The 21555-nt window shown below is 35.2% G+C and overlaps 1 protein-coding gene across 1 annotated transcript in view; it reads right to left on the bottom strand.

Moving 5' to 3' along the window:
- SMG7 (SMG7 nonsense mediated mRNA decay factor) overlaps positions 1 to 21555 on the bottom strand; it is a 49271-nt gene that overhangs the window by 8658 nt on the left and 19058 nt on the right. The window contains 13 exon segments of the mRNA XM_077157200.1: positions 128 to 499; positions 1169 to 1551; positions 2006 to 2150; positions 3888 to 4314; positions 5277 to 5396; positions 9980 to 10040; positions 11104 to 11174; positions 13990 to 14146; positions 14494 to 14656; positions 17000 to 17135; positions 18478 to 18628; positions 19498 to 19569; positions 20774 to 20945. Coding sequence (XP_077013315.1) covers positions 128 to 499; positions 1169 to 1551; positions 2006 to 2150; positions 3888 to 4314; positions 5277 to 5396; positions 9980 to 10040; positions 11104 to 11174; positions 13990 to 14146; positions 14494 to 14656; positions 17000 to 17135; positions 18478 to 18628; positions 19498 to 19569; positions 20774 to 20945 — 2430 coding nt within the window.

The raw sequence follows: 21555 nt of genomic DNA, 5'->3' as shown, positions 1-21555 counted from the left end.
ATTACTCAGCTGCATTCTGTAATACTAATGGATCAGAGTGATCTTTATAACACCTATCTAAAATTCAAAACATATGCAGCCCCAGACCTATCTCTAAAGTGCCTGGTGATTAGGTATGGACACATACCTCAAATGGCATCCTGGGCACAGGATCCTGCTCTGGACGGAAGACTCCTGGTGACCGTTTGCCCCTGCGGTCCATATTGGCTTGCTGTGCCATTACAGCTCTGTTATCAGCCATGCTGTAGGAAGAATCCCAGTAGAACTCTGGGACCTTGACTTCTGAGGGATTATGGTTATATGGCTCCATGGGAAAAGGCTTCATTTTTTTCTCTAGAGGCTGTTGCTGCATTACAGGAGGCTGCAATGACGGCTCAAACAGTTTTATGGGGTCTTGGGTCTGAAGGTAGTAGGGCTGTTTCACAGGCATGATTTTCCCTAAGGGGCCTTGAACCTGAGGGGGATTCCACAGTTGTTTGGAGGCATCTGCCTGTTGATACTGAAAAAGAGATGCCTGTCAGAAGATGAGGATGAAATGCAATGTTACTTATACTCAGGGACCACAGAATGAACCGGAGTGATCTTACAACCAAAAAGCCCTAAGCAGTGCAGCAGTTTTCTTTACACTTCGTGTGTTTTCAATAAACAGAGCTTTCTATGAACAGATTATGGACATTAAATTCATGTTTCTTTCAATCTAATTATATAAGGGGCTTAATGCATGAATGTAAATGTGTGTGTGTTTCTCTCTCAGGCTTCCAATGTTTTGGGGATGGCAATATTAAAGACTGGAACCATGTCTTACTTAGCACTTCTCTTAAGATTCTGATTCTCTAATCCACTTCTGATTCTGGGATCCCCTCTCCAGTGTGTATGTGCTTAAGTAGGAAAGAATTATTTACAGAAAATATTTTTCTATAAAGTTGACAAGCATTAACAGTAAACAATAGTAGGTAGGATCTATTATCCTTCATGAAGGTAAAAAGGAAAATAATTGAATTTTCCTCAACAACAGAGAACACATGTATTTCCACATTCATTACAAGTCATTACTTAAGCTTTGAGAATCAACACTACCTCAAAGCTTACATAATATTTTTACTTGACCATGTACTAATTTCAGCCTTTCCCCCTTCCTATTTTAGCTGAACAGCCAGCTGTAACTTACCTGCTGGAATCCAGAGTGGTGAGGAGGGCTTTTCCCCAAAGCTGGCACAGCTTTTGTAGGGGATTGCTGTTGCTGAGTTAGAGCTTGAACCTGCAACTGGCTTGTAGACTGTGCTGTTGGCTGAGCTGGTAAAGATGTAAGGGGTTGCTGGGAAGGTGGCTGTGATTGTTGAGGTCCCTGGTTCATCGGCCCTGGTCCAGAGGGCCGTTGCTGGCTGTAAGGAATGTGGGACTGTTTCCCAGCTTGCACCTGGTTTCCTGCTGGAGAGTGAGCTGTAGGCTGAAGAAAGGTTCCTGGGACAGAAACACCAGCTGGGAAGGTGTAACCTGAGCCCATAGGAAATGCCATGGAAGGGGGGATAACATATGTTGTGGGCGGGAACCCTTCAAAATAGAAGAATATAGCTTTAGTTTTAAAGAAACAGCAAAAGAAAGGAAACAAAAGCCATCTATTTTCTTGGGGGAAAAGAGGTTCTTAGGAGTAAGGGATCAACCATGATGGCAATTTTTAATATAATTTTAAGAACTAAATATAGAATACTGGCTACTTTCTTCCATCCACTGAAATAACAGGTTTTAAGCGGGGTGGGGGGGGAAGTTCTTAAATACCACGTTTAGTGACAAGAATTCCTTCATGAGAATTAACACACCCTTGTATATAAACTAGAGAAATGGCTCAAACCATTTCATAAGCATTATGGAACATAGAATTTCCCTCTACATTTTAACATTATGGCCCAGTAAGGTTACTCCAATAGAGAATAAATCATTCAATGAATGAACAGAAACTCCTGCACAGATAGAATTACACAGAAGAAATTACAAAACATGTATTTACCTGGCCGAGTGGGTAGAGGAGGGAAGGCTCCAGGGTGATGAATGGGGATGAATTGGGAGTTGTTTGCTTGACTTGGGGTTTGAGTTACAGGTGTTTTCCTGGCTTCAGACACTGGAGTCTTTCTAAGTTCTGTCTGGGATTTTACCTGTGGCCAAGAGAGGCAAAAGTATCAATAATAATCTGAAACTTAAAAGTGTCAGAAAGAATCACATACTTTAAGAACATATTTAAAAGGTCATTATGACAAAAAAAAAAGAGCATATGCTGAAGATATTCGAAATCACCTAAATTAAAAAAGGAAATAAAAAATCATTTAAATGCCACTAAAAGACATAAGGACATAGTTTTACTAATAATTACTTTGCTTTCACAATCATAAAATATTAAATATGGAAAGGATCTCAGAGATCATTTATTTTACAAATAAGACATTTAATGCCAAAGGTTATAAAATTTACCTATGATCTGAAGCCACTTGTTATGGGGCCCAAGGCCCTTTACTCTCTTAACTCATTAATTAATATACATGAATTGTGAATTAATGATGACTTTTAATGTACAGGTTTGATACCTTTCACCTTCAGTTTAATTACATGTTGGGCAGCTGCAAGTATATAAGGCAGGCATCCACTCTCCATTCTGCAATCCTACCACCCTTCAGAATAGATAAGGATACTTTGAGCATAAGGAACAGGCCCTGAGATCTGATACATAGAGTTAGAGAGGAACAGACATCCTGTGCACTATTCAAGGTGGGGCTTTTCAGTTGGGCAAGATGAGGTAAAACAGGCAGCATTTATAGCAAATAGAGGTACAGAGGGTGGTGATATATTGGTTACTATGCCTTTCTTTAATCATCTACAGGCAAATTTGAGAGGCTGCAGTACAGCCTATATTTTGGCAGGAGGCAGTTAGAGAATGGAGGCAAGCAGGAAGGAAATGCTGACTGTCTATTCCTTACACTCTGATCTTTTGGCTTCCTAGTTCATTGCATTTTTCTTTTCCTTATTCCATCACCTTTCGTTCTCCCTGTCTTTCCTCAATTTCCAAGTCTGTCTCTATTTCTCCACCTACTATTAACCTTAAAAATGGAAATAATATGTTTCTATTTCTTCTTTTCTCAGAAAACCCTATTAGGGAAATAACTGAAGGTATTACTTATTTGTAAGCACCCTTCAACAATGTAAGGTTCCTCATACCTACTACAAACAAATATATTTGCTAAAATTAACAAATCATTCAGCTACTAAGTATTCAAACATTAATGGTAATAATAAAACTAGAACAGAGTAAAAATCTTTGTTTATATGAAATCATCTGTATCTCTCTGGAAAGGTATGAAAAATTAAAGTTATGAATAACTGAACAGTGTTTATCTTTTTACAAATTTCCATGAGCCAGGTTAACATTTAAGTGATACAATGCAACTGGCTTGGATAGCATAAATGGTAAAGAAAAGAGCCTCTTATTTTTACTAAGAATGTATTTTATTATTTTCTACAGTGAATCTGAAAAAAAAACCACAACAAACTTTAGAAGTCTTAAAGTATTTATGGTTCTATGACGATCTATAAAAGACTCCAATTTCCTACTATAGTATTAACAAATGGGAAGTACAGCTTCCAAAGAAAATATAACCCTCTGTGGAAATGACTGCTTTGCAACTGCTCATTTCAAACATCCTATATTGGTTGAGATTTTTTTCACCTACATAACTTGAATTAAGCTCCTACCATAGCTTATAACATAAACTTACTATGCGCTCAAAGAATGAACTGAAATTTCCACAACAGTCAATTCTCAAGGCTTTAGGAACAAAATGAAAAATCTTGCCTTTTTGTCAGCCTTCCTCTACCTGCTTTATAGTTCAAATACAGCTTACCTGCACTGCCACATTCTGCTTTCCTGTTTCCTGTAACTTTTCTAAGGTGCATTTCTTGGTTTCAGTTTTCCTCTTGTTGTTGTCCTTCTTTCCATCATTCTTAGTTACAGTTATTCCTTTGCTATAGTCCCTTCTCACCTCTTTGGGAGGAAAGCTTCTTCCTGGGTCTCTGTTCACTTCTCGTGGTTTAACGTTCTCTTTGAAGGTAACCACTGGTTTCTCTCCTGTGTCACAGTTGTTGCTTAGATTTCGGCCTGTAGATAACACTGACTTCAAACCTGGGCTCCCGTCTGCAGACAGTGACTCTATTACAGATGTTTCTTGCAGAATGAAATTCTCTTTGGCTTCCCTGGGGTCTTCCAGTATTAACTCTGGAATTTCTGTGATAAACAACAATTTCCCTACCTCATTTTCACATTGAATCAGCCTAAAAAAGTAAAAATAAATCCACATATGAAAAACATAAACTAAAAAAAAACAGTAACAAGTGAACTGTGTATGGAACCAACAATCAACATTTTCCCAGCTTTAAAAATCATGGAAATAGCAGGATATAACTATGTGGAGACAGGTAACAAAAAGTAGTTATCTAGAAACTCAGATTCTCATCATCGCATAACACATTCACCTGTCTTTTACATATTTTCAAATAATTATAGCTACATCTACTGAGCATTTTTTAAAAACAAGGTATTGGTATAGGCCCCTGATATGTCCTACAAGGAAACTTTTTATAACTCCTATTTTACAAGGTGTGGAAATTAAAGCTCAATAGTTTGAGTTCACTCAAACAAACATTTAAATGCCTACAATATGACAGGAACCTGAATATAAAAATGGATAAAGTAGGAGTTACTGTCTTTGAAAAGTTTATAATTTATTGGAGAGATCCCAAAGATACCAACGTGGGAAATGGCAGATAATGAACTAAAATCTAACTCTAAAACCTACGTTCTTTCCACTACACCACATCTGCCTTGTATTTAAGTAGCTATTAGCACCATTGTGGTCTGTGCTAACTTAAACTGACCACTGTACTCTTGCTAACACATATCACTGTTACTCTGAACATCCAATTTTGTTAGCTGTATATAGATGCTTAAAATTAGAGCAGAAGCTCACAATAAACACAGGAGACAAGACCAATTCCTCCGATATCAGGCAGTGCAATGGGGAAAAAAGAGAATGAAGTACATACTCGGGTCATAATTTGTTGATGCGACTGAACGTGAAAAACACAGGGTTTATGTCAGGTCACTAACATACTGGCTTAAGAATTCATAATTGATAGCACTTAACCAAAGCCTAAAATATATGTGGACGGGTGTGGGTATGTGTGTATCAGAGAAGGAGAATTAAAAGGAGCAGAGCAGAAGGTGCTGGACATACCTTGGCTGATTATCAGCGATCCATTTGCCTATAGAGATCAAGCGCTGTTGTCGTATTCGTCGTTGCTGACCCTCTTTGTCTCCAGTAATACCCTGGTGGCCTTTGGAAAAATCCAAATTCCTAAAATTGACATAAGCAAATTATAGAAAATCAGATAGCTAAAGACTTTTTCCAGGCAACACAAAAAAGATATGCACCAAGGACACCTGATTAACTGCAATGACTTAAGGTATTTTCCACACAAGTCAGCTACTTGATGTAATCAACTTTTATTTATCTGAATGCTGCCAAATGATATTAAATATGACAAATTAAAAGCAGAAAAAGATAGCATACAAATTCATTACATTAATGTGATATTGTTACTTACATATCACTTTCTAATTGAGGAGTTAAATAAACCACACCCTTTATTAGCAAAGATTCTTTGGCAATTGTTAGAACAAAGTTTTAGAAAGACTTACCCTGAAATCTAAGTGATGTGCTTAAACTATGATGCTAAGGGTCTCTGAGATGCCTAGTCTAATAAATAGCAAACATCAATCCACTTTAAGGTGGTTAGATTTCTCCAAAACCAAAAACATATATATATATATATATATATAAAATAACATGAAGCACACAGAGCAAAAAATTTATGAACAGTGAAGGGGGAATCAATCACAAAAGTAAAAAATTTTCAAATCCCCTCATTAAACATAATATATATATTTTTAAGCATCTAAGAATTGCTAGGCAGTAGGCTAGATGCTAAAGACACAAAGATAAAAAGAATTAGTCCTTATATTTAAGACAAATAATTATGATTCAAACGGGTAAGTGCTTATTAGGTTGGTAGGGAAGGGGCATGGGGGAGAGGACATGTTCTAGGTATAGTATGAACAAAAGCTTAGAGGAATACAAATATAAAGTTGCTCAAGATTAGGACATAATGACTGTATATTGTGTACATATAAGTACTGCAGGGAGAGTGGTTAATAGTGGGAGAAAACAAGGCTGAAAAACGAAGAGCTGAATAGCAACAGGATTTGGATAACAAACTAAAGAGTTTGTAGCAATTGGGGGGGATAGGTAAATCAAAGTTTTTGTATTAGTCACGGAACATCATGAATTCCATACTTAAAAAAAAAATGGTCTAGAGGAGAAGGGAGGTTAATTAGAAAGCCTTTTTACATCCTAGGTAAAAGGTGATAAAAGTCTGAACTAAGGGGGAAATATATGAGAGGAGATGGCTCTAAGAGACATTTGGACATAAGATTACAAAGACCTGGTGAGAAAGATGAAGGGAAATAAGGATTTTTCAGATTGCTAGCTTGGTCGTGTTAAAAAGTTTAAAATGTATAAGGGAGGTCAGATGCTTACAAATATGGGTCTCAACTCAAAGAGAAATCAGATCTGGAAATTTGGGACCAGCCAGCCAAAGAAAAGAACACTCAAATCACTGGGATATATCTGACCATTTGGAAGAATGGAGAACGTTTGGGGAAGGAAAGGGGTAGGAGAGAATTTTAGTGTCACAGAGCTAAGGAAAAGGAGGGTATCATGAAGGAAGAGGATCAATGGACTAAGCGCTAAAGAGAGATCAAACAGGATGAAAATTATAAGGAAGTCACTGGGATTTGCTCTTCACTAGGACGGCACTGATAGTTTTAGTTGTAATAGGTTAAGAAACGACTGGGAGTCGAAGTAGTGTCAATAAGGTTGGCCCACAACCTTCCTGACAATGTGGGACAGAAATCCTAGAATAAGCTAGGACTCAACATCAAGGGATTGAGAAAACCTTCTTGACCAAAAGGGGAAAGAGTGAAATGAGACAGAATAAAGTGTCAATGGCTGAGAGATTCCAAACAGAGTTGAGAGGTTATCCTGGAGGTTATTCTTTTTATTTATTTATTTATTTAAAAAATTAACAACAAACAAAAATATTAACATATCATTCCATTCTACATATATAATCAGTAATTCTTAATATCATCACATAGTTGCATATTCATTATTTCTTAGAACATTTGCATGATTTAGAAAAAGAAATAAAAAGACAACAGAGAAAGAAAGAAAACGATAATGGAAAAAAAAAAAGATTATACATACCACACCCCTTACCCCTCGCTTTCATTTATCACTAGCATTTCAAACTAAACTTATTTTAACATTTGTTCCCCATTATTTATTTTTATTCCATCTGTTCTATTCGTCTGTTGATATGGTAGATAAAAGGAGCATCAGACACAAGTCACATTGTGAAAGCTGTATCATTGTTCAATCATCATCAAGAAACATGGCTACTAGAACACAGCTCTACATTTTCAGGCAGTTCCCTCCAGCCTCTCCACTACATCTTGAACAACAAGGTGATATCTACTTAATGCGTAAGAACAACCTCCAGGATAACCTCTCGACTCTGTTTGGAATCTCTCAGCCATTGACACAGTCTCATTTCATTCTTCCCCCTTTTGGTCGAGAAGGTTCTCTCAATCCCTTGATGTTAATTTTCAGCTCATTCTAGGGTTTTTCTCAATCCCTTGATGCTGAGTCTCAACTCATTCCAGGCTCTCTGTCCCACGTTGCCAGAAGGTCTACATCCCTGGGAGACATGTCCCATGCAGAGAAGGGAGGGTGGTGAGACTGCTCGTCGTGTTGGCTGGAGACAGAGGCCAAATCTGAGCAACAAAAGAGGCTCTCTTGGGGGTAACTCTTAGGCCTAGATTTTAAGTAGACTTGACCTATACTTTGTGGGGTTAAGTTTCATGTGAACAAACCCCAAGACTGGGGGCTCAGCCTATAGCTTTGGTTGTCCACACTGCTTGTGAGAATATCAAGAATTCAACTTGGGGAAGTTGAATTTCTCCCCGTTCTCACCAATCTCCAAAGGGGGCTTTGCAAATACTTTTCCACTCACTGACTGAATCACTCTGGGATTCATCGGGGCATCACTCTGGACAAACCAACAAAATCTCATGTCCTACCTGAGATTCCAAGTACTTATGGCGTTCAATCAAACTGTCTACATAAGTTAAAATGCACTAGTCAAAATATAAATTTTGTAACAAATAAAGATTTTTTGCTTTAGTCTTACACATAAGGCGACATTTTAAAATATTAATTACCATCTATTTTCAGCATCCTGCAATAATGACATTCCTTTGTTCTTCCTCATGCAAAAACATTTTAAAAATTTGTACACTGCACATGTCACTATTATTATACACTCTAGGCATTCCTAGATTATACCATCTCAATCTTTAACATCTATCTTTCTTTCTGATTTCATTTATGTCCCCAGCCCTCTGGAGGTTATTCTTACACATTAAATAGATACCACCTTGTTAACCAAGATGTAATGGAGAGGCTGGAGGGAACAGCCTGAAAATGGGGAGCTGTGTTCCAGTAGCCATGTTTATTGCAGATGATTATATAATGACATAGCTTTCACAATGTGACTGTGTGATTGTGAAAACCTTGTTTCTGATGCTCCTTTTATCTACCTTATCAACAGACAAGTAAAACATATGGAATAAAAATAAATAGGGGGGACAAATGTTAAAATAAACTTATATTGAAATGCTAGTGATCAATGAATGGGAGGGATAAGAGGTATGATATGTATGAATTTTTTTCTGAATTGATGCAAATGTTCTAAGAAATGATGATGTTGATGATGAATATGCAACTATGTGATGATATTGTGAATTACTGATTATATATGTAGAACGGAATGACCATATGTTAAGAATGTTGTGTTTCTTGTCATGGTTTTAAAAAAATTTTTTAAATTAATAAAAAATTAAAAAACAAAAACAAAAAAATAAGGTTGGCCCACACTACTCTTTTTGGAAGTTTGAAGATAAAGAGAAAGATAGGGCAATACTGAAAGAAAGATGGTGAAGTTTACTTTAAGACTTTTTTTTAAAGAAGGGGCATACGTGAATGTTATTAGATTACAGTGAAGTAGTGACTGATTGTAAAAAAAGATACTGGAAATAGGCAGGACTAGGGTTAAGGGTACAGATGCAAGGGTTAGACTTAAAAACGCAGCAAAATATATACTTTCCCGTCTAAAACTCTAAACTCACTAAATTTTCTATATGACTAATATTCTTAAGGTTTATATCTACTTGCTAAAAATGTTTAAGTATCATCTAATTTATATAAAACCAGCTCTGAAGAATACAGCAATTCTTACATCAACTACCACTGAGAGCTTAGTATACTTTACAGAGATCAGAGATGCAATATAGCTAAAGAGAAGTTTCCTGGCTCAATTTTTAATTATTTGAGGTGGGAGCTTTGATGCCTGTTGTGAAAGAAATGCAAAAAGACTTAATTCAGTGTTTACAATAAGCTTTGTTTCATGTGAATAATAATGATAATATCAAGCAATAACCTTTGATTTGCACTTAGTTTCCCTCTTCTAATTTCAAGAAAAGTATAAAAGGTGGAATCCAGTGAATAAACATTATTTGGGAGAAGCATTCTCTTTTCCTTTCTTATTTTTGTAAAGCACTTAGTATTACACAAGAATAAAAGGCATGACATATACAAATTCATTTATACATGAACAAACTTACACTATTAGTTGCTGTCAAGAAAAGAAGACACAGCAGGGACCAATCAAAGGTGCAACTAAACCAAAGCTTAATTTGTGTTCATTTTAATGCTGCAATCACCAGCAATGAAGTAAACCTCTTTCAGTTGCCACCCACCTGAAAGAAGGTCTCAAAGCCAAGAATCCTTGTAACTCAAATTCTTCCGGAAGTGGGGTAACTAGAGAAGGGTCGAAACCAAGATTTATAAACAGATTTTAATTAAAATATTATTGTTTGGCAGAATATGGCTCACTAAATTAAAAAATTTTTTTAAAAATCTGCTATAGAGAAAGAAACTATCTGTATGTTCATAGCTCTCTATTTGCTGAATAGTAATCCTGATAAAATAACTAATCTGTCAAAACTCTGCATATTACCTGTGGACCCGAGAAATTCCCAATACTCACCTATAGTATTCAATGCTGAGGAGTATTTTTTTTATCAGTAGTCTTAAAACTGCTTAAAACTTCACAGTCTCAGATCCAGTAATTTCAATGTTTAGATTATCTGTCCTGCTTGTAATTCAAAGTATTAAGTAACAACATTGACATCACCTGGGACCATAAGAAATGTAAAATCTTGGACACTACTTCAAACTTAGATCAGAACTGCATTTTAATAAGATCCCAGGTGATTAATTTTCAAATTAACGCTTGAGGTGCACTGATCTAGTAGAAGAAAAATAATAAGACAGGAGTCAAGTGACAGGTTGTTCAGTGCATTATATAAAATGGGAAAATTTCTAATGCAATAAGGAATGATTAAATAAATTATAGCACATCCATAGGATGAGAAAGAAAACGCTAACATTATAAGGTAAAATTTCAAAAAGCAGGTACAAGCTGTCTCTAAAACCAATCATATGTAGATGTGTATATGTACACTTAAGAAAAAGACCCAAAGAAGGTATACTAACATGTGAATAGTACAAAGTATCTCTATATAGGAGAACCATAAAGGATTTATGCCCTTTTCCCTTCTATATCTCAAATTTTCTAAATTTGAGGACATATTATTTTGACAGAGTAATGCTGTTTACATTAATTATTCCCTTTAAATAGTAAAAATTAGGAGGAAGGGAATAAGATGGAAAAAAATCTGAAGACATTACACTGCCTGGACTCCTCATGCCTATTCAAATGTAGCTAAACATTCCTCTGGCTTCAAGCCTACCATAGTGGTGGAGAACAGTACCAACAACACAAGGTTAGGATACAACAACAGTATCAACAGCAACTTACCATTAGTACTTGAAAGATCCTCTTCATGGGGATGGAAACTATTTAGAAGAGAAATTAGCCAGGGCCAAATGCTGCAAACCAAGGAGATATTTCAGACTTTATTTTTAAATGAGAGAAACCAGAACTCTGATAAGCAATGAAAATGATATATCAGACCTGAATTTGGTGTATTTTCCCTTTATTTTAGCATTTAAAGCCTATATAAGCATGATTTCCTGAAACCTATTTTCAAAGACATTTAGATAAGAACATACCAGAAGGGTCAAATTTCCATGATGGAGACACCTACTACTACAGATCATTTCCTAGGCTCCTATTTTTTTTTACATGGGCAGGCACCTAGGCTCCTATCTTTAAAAACAGTGAAAACCATTTGTCGGCTTTAAACATTGACAACTCGTATTTACTGAGAAACTTCTGTAAAGAGAAACAACATTTTATGTTTGTACAGAGCTTTCACATATATTATCAGGTGTGGAACCCACTGACAGTTCTTTAATCTGTGACAGGATATATTCAAATCACATTCTTTACTGAAAGGGACAAACAGTACCTTTTTCTTTATGATGCAAAAAAGTCCCTTACAGTTAGTTCCCTTACCGCCAAACTCTGTGTCCTAAATACACAACAATTTCTGTGGAAATCTGCACACGAAATAACAGGACATACTTGTGTTATTTTAATTGATTCCTTGGTTTCTGGGTGAGGTATGCTAACATTTCCATTACATGACTGGTAATATCACCTTACATTTAAACATTAGCACAAAAACTCTGCTATATATTTCAAATGTAAGAAAACTCCCTAAATATGACAGACTATGTACAATTGGACAAGACTCTCTTTTAAAAGGGAGGGAAATACAATTAGTTTTGAATATTTAATTGTTGGGGTAAGTGAGGGAAGTGGTGTGTGGTAGAAGTGGCAATGTCGATAACTTTTTTTTAAAGTTTTAAAGTCTGGGGCAAGGCGCTCAAGATAAAGAAATTGGATGTAGATAATCACCTCATGGAAAATGAAATTGCCATCTATTTCCGACAGTTTTACACTTTGAAATATGGGAATATCCTACTTTACAAAATATATTCTAAATACATAAAAAATACTGAAGAATAAAATGTCTGCTGCAAACCTTTGAGATACAGTAAATTACAAGAGACAGTTAAAATGGTTTTAAAAAAGAATATTAGACTGGAACAATAGACAATGTTTTTACGCAACAAATATGAGATCTAAAGAAAGGAGACTGCAATAAAAGAGCAAAGTGGTTGACTTAATTATTTTACACTACTTTGGGTTACTTAAGTTGAACTTGCTTTTAAAAAATATATGTATAACACTTCTACTTTATATATTTATTAGCTTAAGATGTTCTCAAAAAAGTACAGGGGAAAATAAACTTAGAAATTGAAAGGGTTCGGCCCAGAAGCAAGATACCGAGAATTATTTGAATATTCACGAAATTCTGAATTCACAAAAAAATAAAAGATTGTTTTTGCATTAGTTTACTGTATCAGACATATGGGGAAATTTTTCAATTTATAGAAATACTCCATATTAGTCCTTAAAATGAGTAGCAATATCATTTAATATTGAATGAAATAACTGCAAGGACATAACTCTTAACATCCTGACAAATCTGACAGGATAAAGGGGGAAGAGCAAACGAAAAGAAAGAGGGAAAAGTCTGTAAATAAAGCTACTGCTTTTGGCTGAATATTTTCTGCCATGACAAGAAAAGCAAACACACAGAATGGGCAAGAGGATCAATACACAGAAACAAACAAAACTCTCAATCCCTGCCCATAAGAATGAGAATTCTCTATAAGCGGGGGAAGAATACACAATTATTCCTTCATAGCATTACAGGTATAATTTATTGAGTTAAACACAAGGCTGAGATTTAAAGTGCACAAAGCAGAAAAACTATATAGACTGAGTTAAGAAATGAAAATTTTGTGCAAGAAAGCAATGTCAGAATGTCTAAACTACTAATACCTATACTGAATTAAAAGGAGATTGTACTGCCATATTGTACTGTTAAACTCTCTTCATGATAATGTTAAAAATGAAGGCACTTATAGTTAGTTTTGAGAGAAAAAAAGAAATAGAATTAGGAAGTATAGGGATCACCAGGTCATAAATACAGCTAGGCCATTCTCTAGGATGTAACCTTGGTCAATGTGTAGATGCTGGGCCACAAAGCAGGACTTTCAAAAGGATCCTCCTTAAATCCACCATCAAAATATGCAGGGGAAGAACTTCTTATTCACTACAAAGACTGCCTAGAAGTATTTATTCCTATAATCAAATGTAAACTGCAAGTTTTCATTTGTTACTATAAAATCAATAGTTCTTAAGAACAGTCAGAATTGTCCTGAATTGAGATTGCACAGGAAATGGTAAGAGACAAAATAACTTCTACCTTTTGTTCAGAACAAACAAATACAATTCAAATTGGGTGTTCCTGCAAGGCAATAGTTAATAGCTTATGTATAGAAAATAAAAAAAGAAATAAAAGTCTCTTTTTTTCAATTCCTAAAGAGAAAATAGGGGCATACTATGAATGGATTAAAAAAAAAACAAAAAAAAAAAACTGGTTTTATTTCTTTCATTTTGAACTGTAAAAAAAAAGCCTTTTTCCCAGGATGGCATATGGGAATAGGTGGGCATAGGGAGTCACAAATCCTTAAGACTCGTGCCTCATGAAGAATTCAAATAAATGAAAAGCACAAAAAGAGGTCCTCAGTTCAATTTTCAGAGTAAGCAGAAAATATGAAGACTTCCAACGTTCAACTGTTGAGTTTTAGGAGGCAGTCTTTACATGTCTATGAATATCAAACAAACAAAGCACATAAGCTTACATGAAAATTTCAAAATACTTACTACTGTCTTTCATCCACCACTGTCTCCTGAAAGACCCTGGGTCTGAGTCTCAGCCAGTCCATGGAGACCTTGACTGCAGGAAGGGGATAGGCATTGTCAGACTCCTCCTGAGACTCGTACTGAAGAGGACACTTGCACAGGATGCCAAGAAAAGACACTTCAAGAAAAAATGTATTCAGAGAGCATAAGATATTTGAAACTGTGTACCAGTCCAAATTAAAATATCATTATGAGCCTTCTGCTATACCCTGCATAAAGCTTAAATATCTTACACCTTCTTTCTAAAAGGGAATTTTCTTTCCCATATTAAAAATATTACAGATACAAGTGGGAGTGTCAGCAGTCAAAAGAATTCAGCTGGGGTTTATGCTTCTTTATTCAAAATCAAGAAATACAGAACACTTTTTTATATGTCACTGTGCTCTATTAAAATGATGAAAATGGCTATGATTATGCTTCTCAAAGAAAATAGCATAGAACAAAGGTAAATGATTTAATACTCACTAAAGAGAGCCAGCAACTGTGTCCAACACAGCTGCTCATCTTGGCTATAACTATGTTGCTCCGTTTCATTGCTGAAGTCACGAAGGTGATGAAGTTGAAACAGATTAATGACAGTGACATGAACTAACTGCTGAGAGTTGAAAGCTTTCTGGAATAGCAGCCTCTGAAAAACAAGATAAGAATATCATATATAATCAAGAGCAGGAGTCATCTTTACATAAGAATTAAACTGGCAGCTTTCATTTAGAGCCACAAGGGTGAAAGTAGGACTACAGAAGGGTAAATCTTAATCTTAGCATTTTAAGTGAGTTTGATGTGATCCAATAACTCAGGCTGATTCTAAATCCCACAAAGCTGTCTGAATTTAGTATTTAAAGATGAACCAAATGGAATATTGACTAGGTTAAAAAACCAGAGCCAAGTTACATAGAACAGATCTCATTAAGGAAGATTCCCCATCCCCACCCCCCATCATCATCTAGGGAGTATATCTTTCATAGAATCAGAGCTGAAGCAATCATCTAGCCCAAGCCGTTTTTTAGCAGAACTGCACCTAAACTATCCAAGAGAGATGGATAACAATCTTACTCCTAACATCTCCAAAAAGGAGAATCTACAACACCCCTCAGTCATCCCCTATAGATCTCTACTTAAAATTTGAGATTATTCATTTTAGTTCTGAACTCAAGAAAGACAATGATACATTCAGTTTTATGATCCTTCATACAGGTGAACACTTACTATGAAACAATTCAGATTTTGTTGGGTAGCTGTTGGCTGGGGGTAAACAGCCATACTGAGTCAGTCACACAGACACTCAGCACGCAACCTCAACGGTGAGTGGAAGACCTCAGCTTTATTGAGGAAGTGCATAGGCGTGCATAGGCTTACATAGGCTGGGAGCATGCAGGGACATGTGTCGGGCTGGGATTGGTCACCGTTGTTACTAGGGTAGAGGATAGATTTCTGGGATTGGTCACCGTTGTTGCTAGGGTGGAGGACAGATTTCTGGGATTGGTCACCGTTGTTGCTAGGGTGGAGGACAGATTTCTGGGATTGGTCACCGTTGTTGCTAGGGTGGAGGGCAGATTTCTGGGATTGGTCACCGTTGTTGCTAGGGTGGAGGGCAGATTTCTGGGATTGGTCACCGTTGTTGCTAGGGTGGAGGGCAGATTTCTGGGATTGGTCACCATTGTTGCTAGGGTGGAGGGCAGATTTAAGGTTAGCGCTTTTGGCACGAACCACTGCCAGTTCCCGGAAGAAAGCCGGTCGCGGGCTAGGCCTTTTTGTGTTGCCTTGCATCAGCCACGGCAGCCATATTGGCAATATTTTATGGCTTCTCCATCAAGATTTGTTTCATATTCTCCTAGACTTGTTTAGATTCTCTCCTAAGTTGAAAAAGTTAGCTGTTTTTTTCACACACTGAACCTTATAAATGATACATCATGAGCTAAGTTTAAACAGACCACTAAGAGAAGCAGAAAACAGCAAATACTGTTTCCTTTAAAATAAACTATTTATATAATTATCTAGTATAATTTATATAATTATCTAGTATAATCTCTTACCATAGAACATACCAACAAAAAATTGTCACATTGCCTATATTTGGCTAAATTGTGTCTTAAGTTCTACAACCTCTTGGAATATGAGACTTAAAATATTTATGGAAAAGCTAAAGCTGTTATAGATAACTGCTCAAACATACAGATTCCCAGACATAACCAAAAAATATAAAATGTTCCTTGAGACCATTTTTTCACTTTGATCCCAGTGCCTAAAGCAAATAATAATAATAATAAATAATATTTACAAATAATAATATTGACAAATTACAATAATATTGACAAATAATAATAGTCAAATATTTGTGGGGTAAATGAATTAAAAGTAAAGTTAATATTTACTTTTGACTCTCCTCACATTTTATATTAGTCTACATTTAAACTGCTAATTTCTTAATACACTAAAAGATCATTTTCATATACATAAACAGAACAAAGGTTACTTAATATTTTCCTTACACAAATTAGTAAAACATATTCCTGTTGAATGAAATTCCAATTCCTCTCTTTCAAACTATCACAAATCTGATAGATTAAAGAACAGTAAGAATACTCAGCTTGGTTTGCAGAATGTGAATATCTGCAAAGTAGGTAACAGAAGCTATATAAGAATATAGAGACAATAAAAAAGTACTACTTTAAAAATTGAAAAAGGAATGGGCTAGGACAGAAGGAAGGAACTATCCTTTTTCCATTTTGATACATTCTGGCAAATGGCAGCCACTCAGTGAAAACAATGCTGCTGTGTTTCTTTATATATACACTGTACCTTAGGTTAAATTAAAAGGATATATATGTAAGAATTTCACATGCGTCAAAGTTCATTTTTAACAACAGTTCATATTTAAGTAAAGATACAGAAACTGGGAGTCAGTTTCTTTCAAATCTTATACTTCCAGATTTAGATAAGATAAAAATGTTGCCTGCTATTGAAATCTAACCTTAAACTGTTCTTCCAATTTCTCTCGAAGAGGGCTCAACTTTTCCAAGCTCTTACTCAGGTACACATGACCGTGAAATTTAATAAAGGCCTTGATGAAGTCAGAAACACCCCATTTGGTTTTCACCTCATCCCGGCTGAAATGGAAAAAAAAAATCATAAATTATAAGTAGCAAAATGGCTAAAAACTATTAAAAGAGGTTTTTGTTTGTAAAAATAAGCTGCTAAAGGACCTGATGCACAAGAATATTCTGCATCTGACTAACTTTTCCACTGCAACATACCAGGATAAGTCAGCATGCAGCAGTCTGTACACACCTTTACTGTGAACAAATGAGACACTAATTAGCTGAAATTCAGTACTATACACAAACCTACTGATTTACTTATGCTTACAAATCTGCAAAAATAAGAGAAAAGAAATATGGGTAACTGGCCATTATTTCCTGTACATTAAAATTTGAGGGATTCAGAAACTGAAAAGCTCTGAAAACCAAGAGTAAAATTGAGTTTGGATTAGGGCAAAGTTTGACATGAAATGACATGAGCCCGTTTTAATTCTTTCTTAATCTCATTAAGTATGAATGCTAATAAGGTTCCCTACAGAAATATGTAATGTGTTTGATTATGGTGTGGTTTCCCAGACCCCTACTGAGCGGTTACTTAACATATGAACCATGTTATCTTTCAAAGATCTGAAAAAATTTGAAACCCAACTGGCCTCAAGATTTTTGGTAAAATATATTAAACTATATTTTCTGACTTTTACTGAGGACGATGTAGTCACAGTAAAAAAAACTTACCCCAGTCCTCATGGTTCATAGGAAATAGAACCAAGGCTCAAATAGGTTTGCCTGACTCCAGAATTTGAGTGCCTAATGCATTGTTTACTTTGAGTAAAACTGCTATATATTGAGAAACAATAAATGTTGACCTACCCACATTTTGGAGCCTGAGCAGAATGTTGATAACTTGGTAACTTCCTTTTCTTTACACCTAAGTGTAATAACTCTGAAGCATTATTTATTAATACTAAGAAAATTCTAATTTATTAATGGTCTGAGCCCAAAGTTAATTACTTAATGTCCAAACTTCTATTAACTGTGTTTTAAGTAATTAGAAGTGAACTTTAAGGTTGAGTGCAGTTATACAGTCAGCTACCATCATCAATCATTATGTACTAAAATCATGTTTTGATACCTGCATTGTGACTTTTAAGTCATACATGTGATTTTTTGCTCTCTCTTTCAATGTTAGATATCCAGAGAAAAATTAAAAATAAAAATGTATATAAAGATACTTGACAAAAAGAAAGCAAATATCTATGTTTTTACCGATTGAATTTAGTTTTTATATAAATATAAGATGGTGTTTTGCTTGGTGCTTTCTAGGACTAGAAAATATAATAATTAAAGAACAATTTTTTATAAAAAAAAAAAATTGAGGGATTAAGATTGTAAGGTTAAAAGTCAACCCTACCTTTCCAGTGCTTTAGAAAGTGCTTTCTGTAGATTAGTGGAGGCAGCTGGGAAAGGGAACTTCACAGCAATGCTTCTGCAGTAGTAGAAAATTGTGGTCAGATGGTCTCCTTTGGAAGAAGCTAAGATAGCCAACTGATTGTAAGGCTGACCTAGAAGAGAAGATTAAGATACAAAATAACCTAAGATGCACAAAGCCTTACTACCAGCATATAAAATTATCAGAATACAATAATCTTAGTTTGTAAATCTTCTTTTTCTTTTTTTGGTGCATGGTCTGGGAAATGAACCCGGATCTCCCACATGAAAGGTGAGCATTCTAGCACTGAACCACCCATGCACCCATAAATCCTCAAATTAATAATGAGGAATATTTTATAGGCTAAATCTCATGATTCTATCTCATTACAAATGGGTATAATATAAAGCAGTACACTGAAGAGACCATACATAATATAATGAAGTCATATAATTTAAAAAGTCGTATAAATTAGGGTGAAGAAACTCTGAAGTTCAAATAAGGCTTCAGAAAGGACTAGTTAGCAAATATTTTTTACTTTTTTGGACAATCATTCTCTCAAAACTATTTAACTCTGCAATTGTAGTAAAAAAAACAGTCATAAACAATATGAAATGAATGGTATGGTGACCTTTGCTTTGGACTCTCTTAAGGGGCTCCAAATATCACCATATATCTGCTTAATTTCTTTAATTCAAGAATCATTGCTAACACCTATTTTAGGGCTATCAAAAGTAATAAGAGAGATAATTATTACATGAGTAATTAAGGCAGCCAGAGTTGTAGAAATAATTAAGGGATATTCTATTTATATTGCTATACTGACAATAAAAGTCAGCATTTTATTTAAAAAAAAAAAAGTCATTTCAGTTATATGAAATACAGGTTAAGGGAAAAATATGACAATACCCAACTCAACATCTGCGCTTTCAGTTATTTTCTTTATTTCTTGTAAAAACTAAAGTGTCATACAACCAATCTCAAGTTAACAGGCCCACTCACCATTGGAGGGGACAAGCTGAGCTGCATGCCTATAGTAGGACTCTGCTTGGCTGGTCTGGTTTCTGTATCGAGCTGAGAGGAGGAGAAAGAAAATTTAGTGAAAACAAAACAAAACAAAAAAATACTAGGGCAATATTTCCAAAACAGCTATAATTTTAAATTCTAAAGATGTAGTTAATTTAAGATCATTAAAGTCAGAAATCAAATGCTTAAAAACAAAATAACTATAGGATTATGTGTGAAGTGTCCATCCGGCCTTCCCTATTTAGGACATTCAGCATGTAACCAATTTTAAAGCTTACCTAGCCCCCATTTTCAGGTCCTCCAGTGTCATGCATCACCAGCTCCCACTATGGACTATGCTGGTGACCTGGAGCCGGCCCACAAGAAGGGGTGAGTTATATGGCACTTAAAAACAAAACAAAACAAAAAACACTATACAAGATGATCTTAAAATTATGTATTTCTTCAATATCTTATAAAGTGATTCTGAAAAATGCCTCATACCTTTTGCAATATAAGTATGTGTGTGCAAAGAAAACATTTAAGGCAAAAAACAATCTAAACACACTATTCATTGAATCTCACTGCAAAACTCAGTGCTTGCTTTTATGTGATTCTTCATGGAGCCAATAATTTATGACATTAATAAACCTAAAATCTTCAAATTTAGAAGAGTAATGTTCTCCATTCTTTGTTATTTGAGGACAGTCAAAACATAATCCTATAGTTGATTTGTTTTACAACCTTTTTAGGTCACCTTGAAGGAATGAACAAAAATAAATAAGTTAAATGACATTCCCAGATAAAGTACATAAAATGGAAATATTAATTTAACTTTAAAAAAGGAAGCAAAATTTAAAGTTTTAGTGCACTGGTAGGAAGGAAATAAAGCAATCTAAGCTGTAGAAGGAATAATTTTCAAACCCCACAGTTCCAATAGAGTACTGATTTTTAATCCAGAAAATATTATGGCACCACTTTGAAAATTTTAGCTTTGTTTGCATTATTGCTGTTTATTATTGCCTAGAGCAAGTTGTTTTAAATAAAGACTGTGAATAAAATTTAAATCTTAATACGAAAGTCACTTCCTTTAAGAAATCCCAATCCCCAAACACTGAGAAATTCTAAGTTCCTTAAATATATTTTATAGTTTCCTCTTATGACAGTGTAAATTGTGTGAACATGCTCAGCTTAAAGGAAAAGAATTTCTTCCTATGACTACTCCAAACGAAAGGATGAATGTATTATCAGATCCTTCATACTAAAGGCTCACCAATGTCTCCAAGGTGGACGAGGCAGTGCTGGCAGATGTAGGAGCAGGAGCTAGACTGTGGCTTCACTATGGCACTGGTATGCGTCTGTTTATTGCTGATAATTCCCAATTGGGAAGACTTTACACGGCATGGTAAATCTACATTAAACACTGTACACAGCTCCTGTAATAACTAAAAGAAAACACAGGCAAAATTTACATAAGTCATAAGTGCTACAACAGTGAAGTTTGTACACCTTGTTTCATATACTGCTGAAATTTGTGTCAGAACGACAGGAAAATTGTATGGTAACCTTTCATAGATATGGCACAAGGATAACTGGTATTTATTTAAAAATCATGTCTTCTGAATTCTCAAGAATGAACAGGAATGGCAGCATTTTTTAAAAATTTGATTTACCTGGATAGAGTTTTCAGACACATTCAGCAAACAAAGAAAAGTAGGAAAAACCATAAAATTATTTATTTGTTGTTCCTCTTAGAAACATACAAACAAAAACCATTAAGGATTAGTGGGTTACAAATCTTTCTTAAATGTAAGCCAAAGTATTTGTCAGTCTTCAGGAGCTTCAAAAGATTTATTTTCTTAGGCCCTATGGTAGTGCACATGTCTTTGCATATACAACAGATCTCATGATTACATATCTGGAAGGGATTTTAACATTACTGAGATCATCCATTCTTACCTCCTCTCTTCTTCATTTTCAAAGGATGAGGGGTCACTTTTCCTGCTGGTTAGAGGTAACTTCCCTGCCTGTGCATGCCTGATAGTCCATTCTTTT

This window comes from Tamandua tetradactyla, chromosome 4 (genome assembly GCF_023851605.1).
Source record: "Tamandua tetradactyla isolate mTamTet1 chromosome 4, mTamTet1.pri, whole genome shotgun sequence".
NCBI lineage: Eukaryota > Metazoa > Chordata > Mammalia > Pilosa > Myrmecophagidae > Tamandua > Tamandua tetradactyla.
The sequence above is the reverse complement of the archived record's forward strand: the minus strand, read 5'-3'. Positions and strand labels throughout refer to the sequence as shown.